The 12,069-nt window shown below is 40.4% G+C and overlaps 1 protein-coding gene across 1 annotated transcript in view; it reads right to left on the bottom strand.

Moving 5' to 3' along the window:
* LOC308578141 (uncharacterized protein) overlaps window positions 1-12,069 on the bottom strand; it is a gene marked incomplete at its 5' end in the record, with an annotated part of 46,207 nt that overhangs the window by 19,768 nt on the left and 14,370 nt on the right. Inside the window, 4 exons of the mRNA XM_081178406.1 lie at window positions 906-1,059; window positions 7,793-7,893; window positions 8,662-8,802; window positions 11,608-11,803. Of these exons, the coding sequence (XP_081034532.1) occupies window positions 906-1,059; window positions 7,793-7,893; window positions 8,662-8,802; window positions 11,608-11,803 (592 nt within the window). The remainder of the gene's footprint in view (window positions 1-905; window positions 1,060-7,792; window positions 7,894-8,661; window positions 8,803-11,607; window positions 11,804-12,069) is intronic.

Here is a 12,069-nt window from a genome sequence, read left to right as displayed (position 1 = left end):
CCTACCACCCAAAATTTCAGACATTAAAACCACCCTCGTGGCTTCCCTCCACCGCCCCTCACCCTCCTATATAATATTTCACATTGCCATTTTTATTTCCCCCCTATTTATTTATTTATTTTTGATTTCATTTTACATGCTAGTTGCCGTACATTTTCAACACTATACATTACATATATGGATTCCCCACATCTAACCCTATACACAACTCAGCATTTACCCAAATACCCACGTGACTTCCTTCACTCACATTCACATTGCAATTTTTATCTAAATTTATATTTCTTAACTCTTTTAACTTACTATTTATTATTATTATAAACCAGATTTACAAACATTAAACCAAACATATCAACATGTTAGTTTTTGAGCAGTACTTGAACACATAATCTTCAAACCATTTCCATTATATTTTTATTTTCCAGTTTGATTGGTACCTTATTACTGCACTTGACCTTGCCAGTTCTATAAATTCAATTAGTTTCTTTATCCAGTCATCCTTTGTGGGTATATATTTCCTGTTCCAGTTTTGTGCAAGGAGTAGCCTTGCTGCAGCTGTCGCGTATAAGAATAATATCTTCCCATCTTGTGGTATTTCTTTACCTCTTATACTCAGTAAATATGCCTCTGGTTTTCCCCTCTAAATTAATTCTGATCATCTTTTTTATTTCCTCATGAATTTTTTAACGTTTCTGTAGCCCCACCATAAACGTATCGGCGTGCCCTCTGCCTCCTCACACTTCCAGCATAAATTCCAATTCTCCCCTTTTTCTTTTTGTGCCCCATCTCGGTTTGGGACGGCTTTTGCCAGTTGTTTTCCTTTTGTAAAAACTAAGATTCCCCTGCTGCCCCCCCCCCCAGTTTTTTTTTTTTTTAAATAGATTTAGCAGAGACACAAAGCTTACCTTATGGATGGAAGCGAGGTTGCTGTGGGCATCGGCAAACGCAGGATTTATCTGGATTGCTCTTGTGTAGCATTGCAGAGCTCCCTGGACGTCTTGCATTTCCTTCAAGGTGTTCCCCATGTTGGAATAGGCGTCTGCAAAAGTGGGACTGATTCTGACATGGAGGGGGAGAGAAAAAGTGCCATTTTGGTACAAAAATACTCTGAAGTTACGCTGGAAATGTAAGGGTCAAGAAGGCTCTTTCTATCCTATACGGTGGTCTTTAGGGCAGTTCATTAAAAAAACTTTTTTTAAAAATGCCTTCTCCAAAGCCTTCACAAAATAGGAAAACGTCCAAGAAAACAGCTATTTTCATGGAGGGTTGAGATATTAACTGATATGCACAAAATTTCAGATATAGCTATATAATCCCTAGTGTAGTAAGATAAGACCTTGGGAGCAGGCATCTTCAAAAAAGTGTTTTTTATGAACCACCCTAGTGGTCATGTGAGACAGTGAGACCTTGGTTCTCAAATGTTTTTTATACAGGTTTCTTTATACAGAAGGTTTTTTATACAGAAAGGTTCAGCATTGTGGCATCCTCTTCATACGGACAAGCAGCACTTTCCTTTTGGGAAATTCCATGCTCCTCAATTCTGGCAATTATTAATCACTCTCAATTCCACCCTAATAATTGCCACCTGCCCGGATTTTAACTTGTCTGAATTAATTTTTATTTGAATTACTTGATGTCTGCTTTTAGGCTCGTTGTGTTGTTTTTATGATGTTAGCTGCTCTGAGCCCAGCCTTGGCCGGCGAGGGTGGGATACAAACAAAAACAAATTATTATTATTATTATTACTACTACTACTCAAACGCTTTGGTTCCCAAATGCCGAAAACACAGAAAAAGTGTTCCAGTTTCCAGGCGTTTTTCGGAAGCCAAACATCAAATTTGGCTGTCAGCTATTCTTTCTGGGGCGCCTGCACCAATCAAACAGACTTCGGGAACAGATTAAGTTTGGTGCTTTGGTTTTTGCAATTTATGTGGTGTTTTTGTTTCGGAGGCTTTTTTGGTTCATTTGTTTTTGCGACTGTGCGGATCCCAGTTTAGTTACTGATTGATTGATTGATTGATTGATTGTGTGATTGCAGAAACGGATAGAAGCCCCGGTCCCCATCCGAACAATGACTATCATCAGTGCAGGTGAGGAAAAAAAATAATTTTCATTTTTATCATTTACAAGACTGTTGTATTTATTTTAGAGTACAGTACATGGATGACTGCTTTCATTTTAGGGATCAGTGGTCTCGTTAGATAGTAAAATTCATGTTAAATGGCTGTTTTAGGGATTGTTTTTCAAAGTCTGGTACGGATTAATCCGTTTTGCATGACTTTCTTTTTTTTATATATAATAATTTTTATTACGTTTTTTTCCAGATTACAAATAGAAAAGAAAGAACATAGACAGTAGAAAGAAAGAAAAAACAGAAAATCTCAACCATTTCAACAACTTATTTCAGATTTCTATCGGGCTTCCCCACATCTCCCACATAGTGCATTCTTAACAATAAAATTATCAGCAAATTATAACCTTGTTTCATGTGTTTCTTTTTACTTTCAATTGCAGTTTAAGTTTAAATCTCTTGTTTTCAATTTACTTTTAAAATATAACATATTGTCATTTTTACCCATTTAAACCTTGATTCTTTCGTAAAAATTATCCAATTTCTTATATAAACCATTTTGTTGCTGGGGCTGATATTCCAAATCATACGGCGTCTTAAGATTCATATAACTTATAATACTTTTGCAAATAGTCCTTAAATTTACACCAGTCCTCCTCCATTGCTTCTTCTCCCAAGTCTCGAATCCTTGCAGTCATCTCGGCTAGTTCCATGTAGTTCATCAGTTGCGTCTGCCAGTCCTCCAGTGTGGGCAAATCTTGAGTCTTCCAATGCTTAGCGATAAGAATCCTTGCTGCAGTAGTAGCATACATAAAAAGAGTTCTATCCTTCTTTAACACCTTCTGGCCGACAATGCCCAGGAGGAATGCCTCTGGTTTCTTAGGGAAAGTGTATTTAAACACCTTTTTTAACTCGTTATATATCATTTCCCAGAAGGCCTTCACTCTTGGACAGGTCCACCAGAGGTGAAAGAATGTCCCTTCAGCCTCCTTACATTTCCAGCATTTATTATCGGACAAGTGGTAGATCTTAGCAAGCTTGACTGGGGTCATGTACCACCTGTATACCATTTTCATAATGTTTTCTTTCAAGGCATTACATGCCGTAAACTTCATACCGGTGGTCCATAACCTTTCCCAGTCCTCAGACATGATGTTATAACCAATGTCCTGGGCCCATTTTATCATGGCTGATTTAACTGTCTCATCCTGAGTGTTCCATTTAAGCAGCAAGTTATACATTCTCGATAATAGCTTGGTCTTTGGTTCTAACAATTCTGTCTCAAGTTTCGATTTTTTCCACCTGGAATCCTGTTTTTTTATCTAGCTTAAAAACCTCATTAATTTGGGCATAATGAAACCAATCTTGCACTTTACCCTTTAACCTTTCAAAGCTCTGCAACCTCCAATTATCTCCAATGTTTTCTATTATTTCCCAATATTTCGGCCAACCGGCCTCCATATTGGGTTTTTTCCGAGCCTTGGCCTCTATTGGTGATACCCACCTCGGAGTTTTGCTTTCTAGTAAGTCTTTGTATTTTTTCCAGACCATAAATATTGCTTTCCTGACAATATGGTTTTTAAACATTCCATATGTTTTTGCCTTGTCATACCACAAATACGCATGCCAACCTAACGAGTTATTAAAGCCTTCCAGATCTAGGACATCAGTGTTTTCCAACAAGATCCAATCTTTCATCCAGCAGAAGGCTGCAGCTTCGTAATATATCCTTAAGTCCGGCAGGGCAAATCCCCCTCTTTCCTTTGCATCAGTTAGTATTTTAAACTTTATTCGGGGCTTTTTGCCCTGCCAGACAAATTTAGAGATATCCTTCTGCCACTTTCCAAAACATTCCACTCTGTCCACAATCTGCAAGGCCTGAAACAAAAACAACATCTTTGGCAAAACGTTCATTTTTATAGCTGCAATTCGGCCTAACAAGGACAACTTCAGTCTTGACCAAATTTCTAGATCCTTTTTAACTTCTGACCAACATTTCTCATAATTATCTTTAAATAAATTCAGGTTCTTGGAGGAGAGATTGACCCCCAGGTATTTCACTTTTTTAACAATATTTAGTTCTGTTTCCTTCTGAAACCCTTCTGTTTCAGTAGCTGTCAAATTTTTCCCTAACACCTTAGTTTTTTGTTTGTTCAACTTGAAACCCGCCACCCGACCAAATTTCTGTATCAGTTCCAGAACTCTTTTTGTACTAGATTCTGGCTTCTGTAATGTTAAAACCAAGTCATCTGCAAATGCTTTCAGTTTATATTGTTTCACTCCGACCCGTATTCCTTGTACCTGCCGATCCTTCCTTATCATGTTCAGCAAAACCTCCAGGACTGAGATAAACAATAAAGGGGACAGGGGGCACCCCTGACGTGTACCTTTTTCAATCTGAAGCTCTTCTGTCACCACATTGTTCACTATTGTTCACTAGATAGAGTTTTGCATGACTTTCTATGGGAAAGTGCACCTTGGTTTTGGAACACATTCAGTTTGAGAACCAAGGTACCACTGTATAATTAACTGGGGGGGGGGGGAGAGAACATTTGTGTAAAAACCAGAAGCCTTTCTAATAGGTTTAACGGGTGAAGAAATACCAAGAGACCTAAAAAGACAGTGTATTCTATTTATGCCAGAATGTTCTTAGCCCGGATGTGGAAGGAAGAGAAGGTCCCAACAAAAGAAGAGTGGATTATCAAAATGACTGTGAAGATCAGACATCAAGATGATAGGAAATTTAAGCAAAGAAAAAAGTTAAAAGGACAAAATGGGGAAAATAATGAAGATGAAATGTGAAAAAGCATGGTGCAAAAACCTTAAGGATATAACCATCGTTAGTTCAAAGATGGCAAAATTAAGGGAGAATGAGATAGGCAGGAGAAGTAAATATTTAAAAAACCAGAAGAGGGAAGCTGGGGGAGATTGGGATTCATCTATGCTGTCTGCAAGAATGATGTTTGTGTTGAATATAAAATGCTAAAACTTAATAAAAACTATTTATATATATAAAAAAATTAAACAAGAATGGGAAAAATTTATTGAATACCTTAAAGATACATATTTAGAAATAATAATAATAATAATAATAATAATAATAATAATAATAATAATAATAATAATAATTGTATCCCGCCCTCCCTGGCCGAAACCGGTCTTAGGGCAGCTAACATCAAATATATAACATTAGTATAAAATCAAACAATAATTAAATTACCTCCTAAAAACAAATCGGGATCAAATTAAAATCGAATTAGATGGTTTTCCACAGGCAGGATTGATATAACATTGATGAAGCCAAAGTAGCAAATAAGGAAATGGAATAGAACGAATCATTGTAATTACATGCAAGAAAAGATGGCAAAATATGGAAACGGGGGGTGGGGGGTGGGGGAGAGTCCAAGGGGTTTGTATAATCCCAGTATTGTATATATTGAAAATGTTTGGAGTGTATGGAAATAAAATGATAAAATAAAAAAACTGAATAATAATAATAATAATAATAATAATAATAATAATAATAATAATAATAATAATAATAATAAAATTATTTATATCCTGCCCTCCCCAGCCGAAGCCGGGCTCAGGGCGGCTAACAACAATCAAAATAGTCCAACATTTTAAAACATTCATTATAAAATTAATTAAATCAAATTAAAATCAAATTAATGGCAACCATCAAGCAAAATTCTGTGCAGGTTGCCAGAGGAGGGAGTCAGTCTGCGCCCTGACCAAAGGCCTGGTGGAACAGCTCTGTCTTGCAGGCCCTACGGAAGGATGTCAGGTCCCACAGGGACCTAGTCTCTTGTGACAGAGCGTTCCACCAGATTGGAGCCGCAGCCGAGAAGGCCCTGGCTCTAGTTGAGGCCAACCTAACCTCTCTGTGACCTGGGATCTTTAGGGTGTTTTTATTTGCAGACCGTAAATTTCTCTGTGGGACATACCAGGAGAGGCAGTCCCATAGGTACGAGGGTCCTAGGCCGTATAGGGCTTTAAAGGTTAAAACCAGCACCTTAAACCTGATCCTGTACTCCACCGGGAGCCAGTGCAGCTGGTACAGCACCGGATGGATATGATCTCGCAGCAAAGACCCCGTAAGGAGTCTCGCCGCGGCATTCTGCACCCGCTGGAGTTTCTGGGTCAGTCTCAAGGGCAGCCCCACGTAGAGCGAGTTACAATAATCCAGTCTGGAGGTGACCGTCGCGTGGATCACAGTGGCTAGGTCAGGGTGAGAGAGATAAGGAGCCAACTGCTTAGCTTGGCGGAGATGAAAAAATGCCGCCTTTGTTATAGCTGTAATCTGCGCCTCCATGGAAAGGGAGGTGTCGAAGATTACACCCAAACTCTTAACGGACGATGCTGGCACTAATTGCACCCCCGCAAGAGATGGGAGTTGCCCCCTCAATCCCATATCGCTCCGTCCCAGCCAGAGGACCTCTGTCTTCGAAGGATTTAACTTCAACCGGCTCCCACGTAACCATCCAGCCACAGCTTCCAGACATCTGGTCAGTGTATCTGGGGCCGAGTAAGGATGGCCATCCATCAACAGATAGAGTTGGGTGTCATCGGCATACTGATGGCAACCCAGCCCAAAACTCCGGACAAGCTGGGCGAGGGGGCGCATAAAGATGTTAAAAAGCATCGGGGAGAGTATCGCACTCTGAGGCACTCCACACACCAAGGAGTGGCGCGATGACAATTCCCCCCCCCAAGCGCCACCCTCTGTCCCCGACCGGAGAGAAACGAGCGCAGCCATTGAAGGACTGTGCCCTGGATCCCCACGTCGGCAAGGCGGTGGTCCAGAAGTTCGTGATCGACCATGTCGAAGGCTGCTGACAGGTCTAGAAGAATCAGCAGCCCCGACCCGCCTCGATCCAGCTGCCTGCGGAGATCATCTGTTAGGGCGACCAGAGCCGTCTCGGTCCCATGACCAGCGCGGAAGCCGGACTGGAATGGATCGAGAGCAGATGTTTCATCCAGAAACCTACCAAGCTGTTCAGCAACCGCTCTCTCAATCACCTTACCCAGGAATGGAAGATTCGAAACCGGGCGGTAATTGGATAGATCTAAAGGATCTAATGATGTTTTCTTTAAGAGCAGACACACCACTGCCTCCTTCAGTTCCCCTGGGAATATCCCAGTGCCAAGGGACAAATTGATGATATCCCCCAGGGGGGCCCGCACCTCGTCTGGGCACGCTCTAATCAGCCAGGACGGGCACGGGTCAAGAGGACAGGTGGTGGGCTTTCCAGCTCGGAGGAGTCTGTCCACATCGGCTGGGGATATCCGGTCAAAGTGGTCCAATACTGGACCCGAGGACAGTCGAGGGGCCTCCAGTTCCTTTATTGTATCCAAATTGGCAGGGAGGTCATGGCGGAGCAACAGGACCTTCTCCGCAAAAAAGCTCGCAAATGCCTCGCAGCTGTGTGTCGAATTGTTATTTAAATTTGGCTGTCCTTCAAGGGACAAAAAATAAAATAAAAATAAAAAATAAAAAATAAAAAAACCTAAAAGAAAAAGAGAAAGTGCTTTATCCACAAGAGGAGAGCTTTCCCACAGGCACCAGACCAGCGCATGAGGAGTAATAATAATTATTAACAACAGCAACAATAATTTATTATTTATACCCAGCCACTCTGGGCGGCTTCCAGCAAAAGATTAAAATACAGTAAGGAGGAGCTCTTTCAATCTATTTTCCCCATGGCTTTGGAAGCTCACCTGATGGCCTCCTTGTAGTGCATGAGGGCCTCCTGGAGCTTCCCCTGCTGTTGCAAAACACTGGCTAAATTTGAATGCGCAGCTGCAAACTCCGGGAAGACCTGCGGGGAAGAAGCTCACTCTTAGTTTCCCTGAGAAGCATTCTAAAGAGACGGAGGCTGCTCTTTGAGGCTCAAAGGTTGTGGGCGTGAAATAAATCCTCATTTGGATTGACTTGCAAAAATTAAGGAGGAGGAGGAACCTATGGACTGCCTTTTTAGCATGCATAGGAAATACTGTTGGGAGATCAGACTGTCAAATGACCAATGCCATATTTTAAAGAGCCCCTCTTTGATGCTCAAATGTGGCAGGGGCTGGCTGCAAAATAAATCACCGTTTGGAATGATTTGTGGTAATGATAATAATAATAATAATAATAATAATAATAATAATAATAATAATAATAATAATGGGCCTATGAACTGCCTTTTTCGTACGCATAGGAAATACTGTTAGAAAATAAGACTGTCAGGGGATCAAGCTCAGCCGACACAGAGAACAGCATGTGCCCAGCTTTTATTTCAATTTCTGTACCGTTCCTTAACACCTTGCATTGTTCTTCTGATGAAAAAGCAGATTTTTGGTCATTCCAGGAGGCCTAGGAATATAAAAAGGGGGACAGACCCTCTTCCTTCCAAAGGGGACTTATCGGACCATGCTTTGTCGAGCCTCAAAATGCTACTTCACTTTCACTTCTTCACCATTATTTCCGTTATTGATCAAGAAAAATTTGATCGGCGATTTTTAAAAAGACCCAGACTAGGAGTCCAGGGTACGCATGCCTAACCCTTATATGTCAATTTAATTGTTGTAATTCTCCACGCACGTACCTCAAGAGCTTTCCGGTACAGGCGGACAGCCTCCTCGATATTCCCTTGTTCTCGCTTGATGTTCGCCAGGTTATTAAGAGAATCCGCGTGAGTCGGACATAAACGGAGAGCTGTATTGTAGCATTCCTCGGCTTCGGCAACCTTCGAAACACAAAACAGAGTTTTTACACGAATATTAGTATGTCTTTCACAGGAGCCCAAAAGGCTGCTCTGTGATGTGATGGCTGGATTGAGGTTTGATACGGCCCCTCAGCTCCTGACGGTAACTTGGTATTAGAGCGGTTCATAAAAAACTCTTTTTTTGAAAATGCCTGCTCCAAAGTTCTTCTCTTACCAACAGTAGAGATTATATAGCTATATCTGGAATGGCATGCATATCAGTTAATATCTTTTATATATATATGCCAGCTGTCCTTTGTCAACAACCAATTGTTGCTGTTTTTTATATTGAATATATGCTATATGGTAACTGTTGCACCTCATAGGTAACTCAAGCCTTCTGCACGTCACAAAAGATGTATTTTATCAAAGTCATTGTTGAACTGAAATACAATTAAGAAGTATATTAATAGTGAAATGCAATTAAGAAGAAGCATATTAACAGTAAAACCCCACAATTGTTGAGCCTTTTTAAAGGATTTGACCCCAGAGGTGCTGACCTTTTTTTAGGATTAAGGTTCTTGAGCTTTTTGGGGGGAAGTTTTGCCCTAGTAAATAAACCGCCACGAGGGCCGGATTAAATCGACCAGAGGGCCAGATTAGGCCCCTGAACTGGACTTTGGACATGCCTGGTCTAAAAGAACATTGGGAAAATTTAAATTCTTTGGCAGGATAGCAGGAAATATGACAAAACCAATGCATTTTGAGATCTAGGAGAGATGGGTGGAAGGCCCCCAAAGTGGACTTTGGACATGCTTGGTTTAGGGGAACATAAATACAAGAGCAGACTAATCCGATTCAAACTCTCTTTCCCGCACACTTACCGTCTTTTGCAAGATGTATTTAAGGAAGACAGTAAGGGAAATGGTTTTGGTCATACTAAATCAAAATTAAGAGACAGAGTTGCTAGATAGTAAAAGAAAATCATTGCCAAAAACGTATAAGAATGGCATACAAAGGATGAAGAAGTTAAGTCGGTTATGATTAAATGGGCTCAAGATTTTGGTCATAACATTGAATTAGATAAGTGGGAAAGATTATGGGCAAAAACAATTTATTGAATGTACAGCACTAATTAAAAATTTAATGAAGGTGACGTATAGGTGGTATTTGACGCCGACTAAACTTGCTAAAATATATATAACTCAAGATAAGGCACGCTAGAAATGCAAGGAGAAGGAAGGGAATTTCGTCCATAGGTGGTGGATGTGCACTAAAGTCAAAGTCTACTGGGATATGATTTACAAAGAATTGAAAAAGATCTTTAAATATACTGTTATTAAAAAAACCAGAGGCTAATTTTTGAAAGTGATTTACAAATGCTAAAGTAAATTGTTTTAAGTAGAGTAAGAAGGTAAATAGGGCGATATATGTTCAGGTAGGCAGCTGTGGTGGTCTAACGCAGTTGAAATATATAAAAAATATATAAATTGTCCAGTAGCACATTGCAGACCAACTCAGTTTGGTCTTGGTAGAAGCTTTTGTATCTGAAGAATTGGACCTGCATACAAAAAATTATACCAAGAAGAAGCCAAGTTTAGCAAGCCCTGTTTAGGGAAGCTTTTAATGTTTGACGGACTATTGTATTTTAATATTTTGTCGCCAAGAGTGGCTGGGGAAACCCAGCCAGATAGGCGGGGTATAAATTTTATTATTATTATTATTATTATTATTATTATTATTATTATTATTATTATTATTATTATTATTATTATTATCATCATCATCAGGTGCTACTGGACAATTTTTAAAGGGTGATATAGAAATGCTAAGAGGATCGTGACTGCTTAAGAAAGCCAGGGAGTGGGAGCGGGGGAAGGGGGAGGGGAGTCGACGCTTGGTATGAGCAAAGTTGTATGTGACGATATGACAAAGGAAAAAATAAAAGAGGACTTCTTCTAGGTTCTGTACCCCAAATCCCCCCCCCCCCAAAGAGCCCAATTTCGAGGTCACCATCATCCGGAAGGCTTTTTTCAGCAAACCCTCTGACATACAGAAAGCAAAAGGGACCGGTTTCATTTTCTTTTTTTAATTTTTATTTTATTTATAACATAGTCCACAACAACTCATACATACAAACAGACCCACCACCATTGACTAATTATCAAAATTAAACTCCTATCCCCTTACACAAAGAAAACATAACATAAAAATAAAAGACTTTATTCTGTTAAATGGCCGCCTTATTTACCTCTTGTATACTATTTCTTTTGTATGGGATTATTACAATTTTTCCTAATTATGACTTAAACCACAAAGTCTCCTGTAGAAATTAATTGAAACAAGTCCAAGTGTATATTTTGGGGCACTGTTTGGTAAAGTATTCTCTGCATTTTCCCCATTCCTTTTGGAATTCTTGTCTGGGTTGTGCCCTAATTGTCTCTGTTAATCTGGCCAATTCAGCATGGGGTAAAAGCCTAAGAAAAAGCTAAACAACTTCAATCCTAAAAAAAGTTCAACAATTTAAACCCTAAGAAAAGAGCTCAACAACTTCAATCCTTAAAAAAAGTAAACAACTTTGGTCGGCCCTTATGGCCCTTCACTTCATCAAATCTGGCCCTCTTTGAAAAAAGTTTGGACACCACTGCCTAATAGGAAAGTTTCTGTATTTTTTTTTCACAGGCCCACCAGAAATGTATAAGTGTCCCTTCTTCTTTACTGCACCTCCAGCACAGTTTTTTTGTTTTATACATTTTAGCTATTTTGGCAGGTGTTAAGTACCATCTATAAAACATCTTTTATATAGATGTTCCCCCCACCCCAAGGCAAAAGGGACCAGTTTCTTACGCTGCCTTTCTCTTTCAGCGCGTTGGCCAGGTTGCAGTAGGCGTCAGGGAAGTGGGGCTGGAGCTCAATGGCCCTCTTGTAGGTATCGATTGCCAGATCGATCAGCCCCTGTTCGTAATACACACATGCCAGGTTGCCGTGGACAACAGCGTGGTTGGGACTCAGGCTCAGGGCCCGTAGGTAGGCTGCAACGGCTCTGAAATGAGATCAAGGACTGGTTCAGTTTCATTGTCACCAGGGTGGATAAAAATCTGTTTTTTAAAAAATAAAATGCTTTGGGAGGACGATTAAGAGGATCGAGGCGGGCCGGGACTGCTGATTCTTTTAGATTTGTTAGCGGCCTTCGACATGGTCGATCACAAATTTTTGGACCACCGCCTTGCCAACGTGGGGATTCAGGGCACAGTCAGACAATGGCTGTGCTCCTTTATCTCAAGTCGGGGACAGAGGGTGGCGCTAGGG

This window comes from Podarcis bocagei (assembly GCF_964188305.1).
Source record: "Podarcis bocagei genome assembly, chromosome: W".
Classification (NCBI taxonomy): Eukaryota; Metazoa; Chordata; class Lepidosauria; order Squamata; family Lacertidae; genus Podarcis; species Podarcis bocagei.
This window is presented reverse-complemented; position numbering and strand designations above follow the sequence as displayed.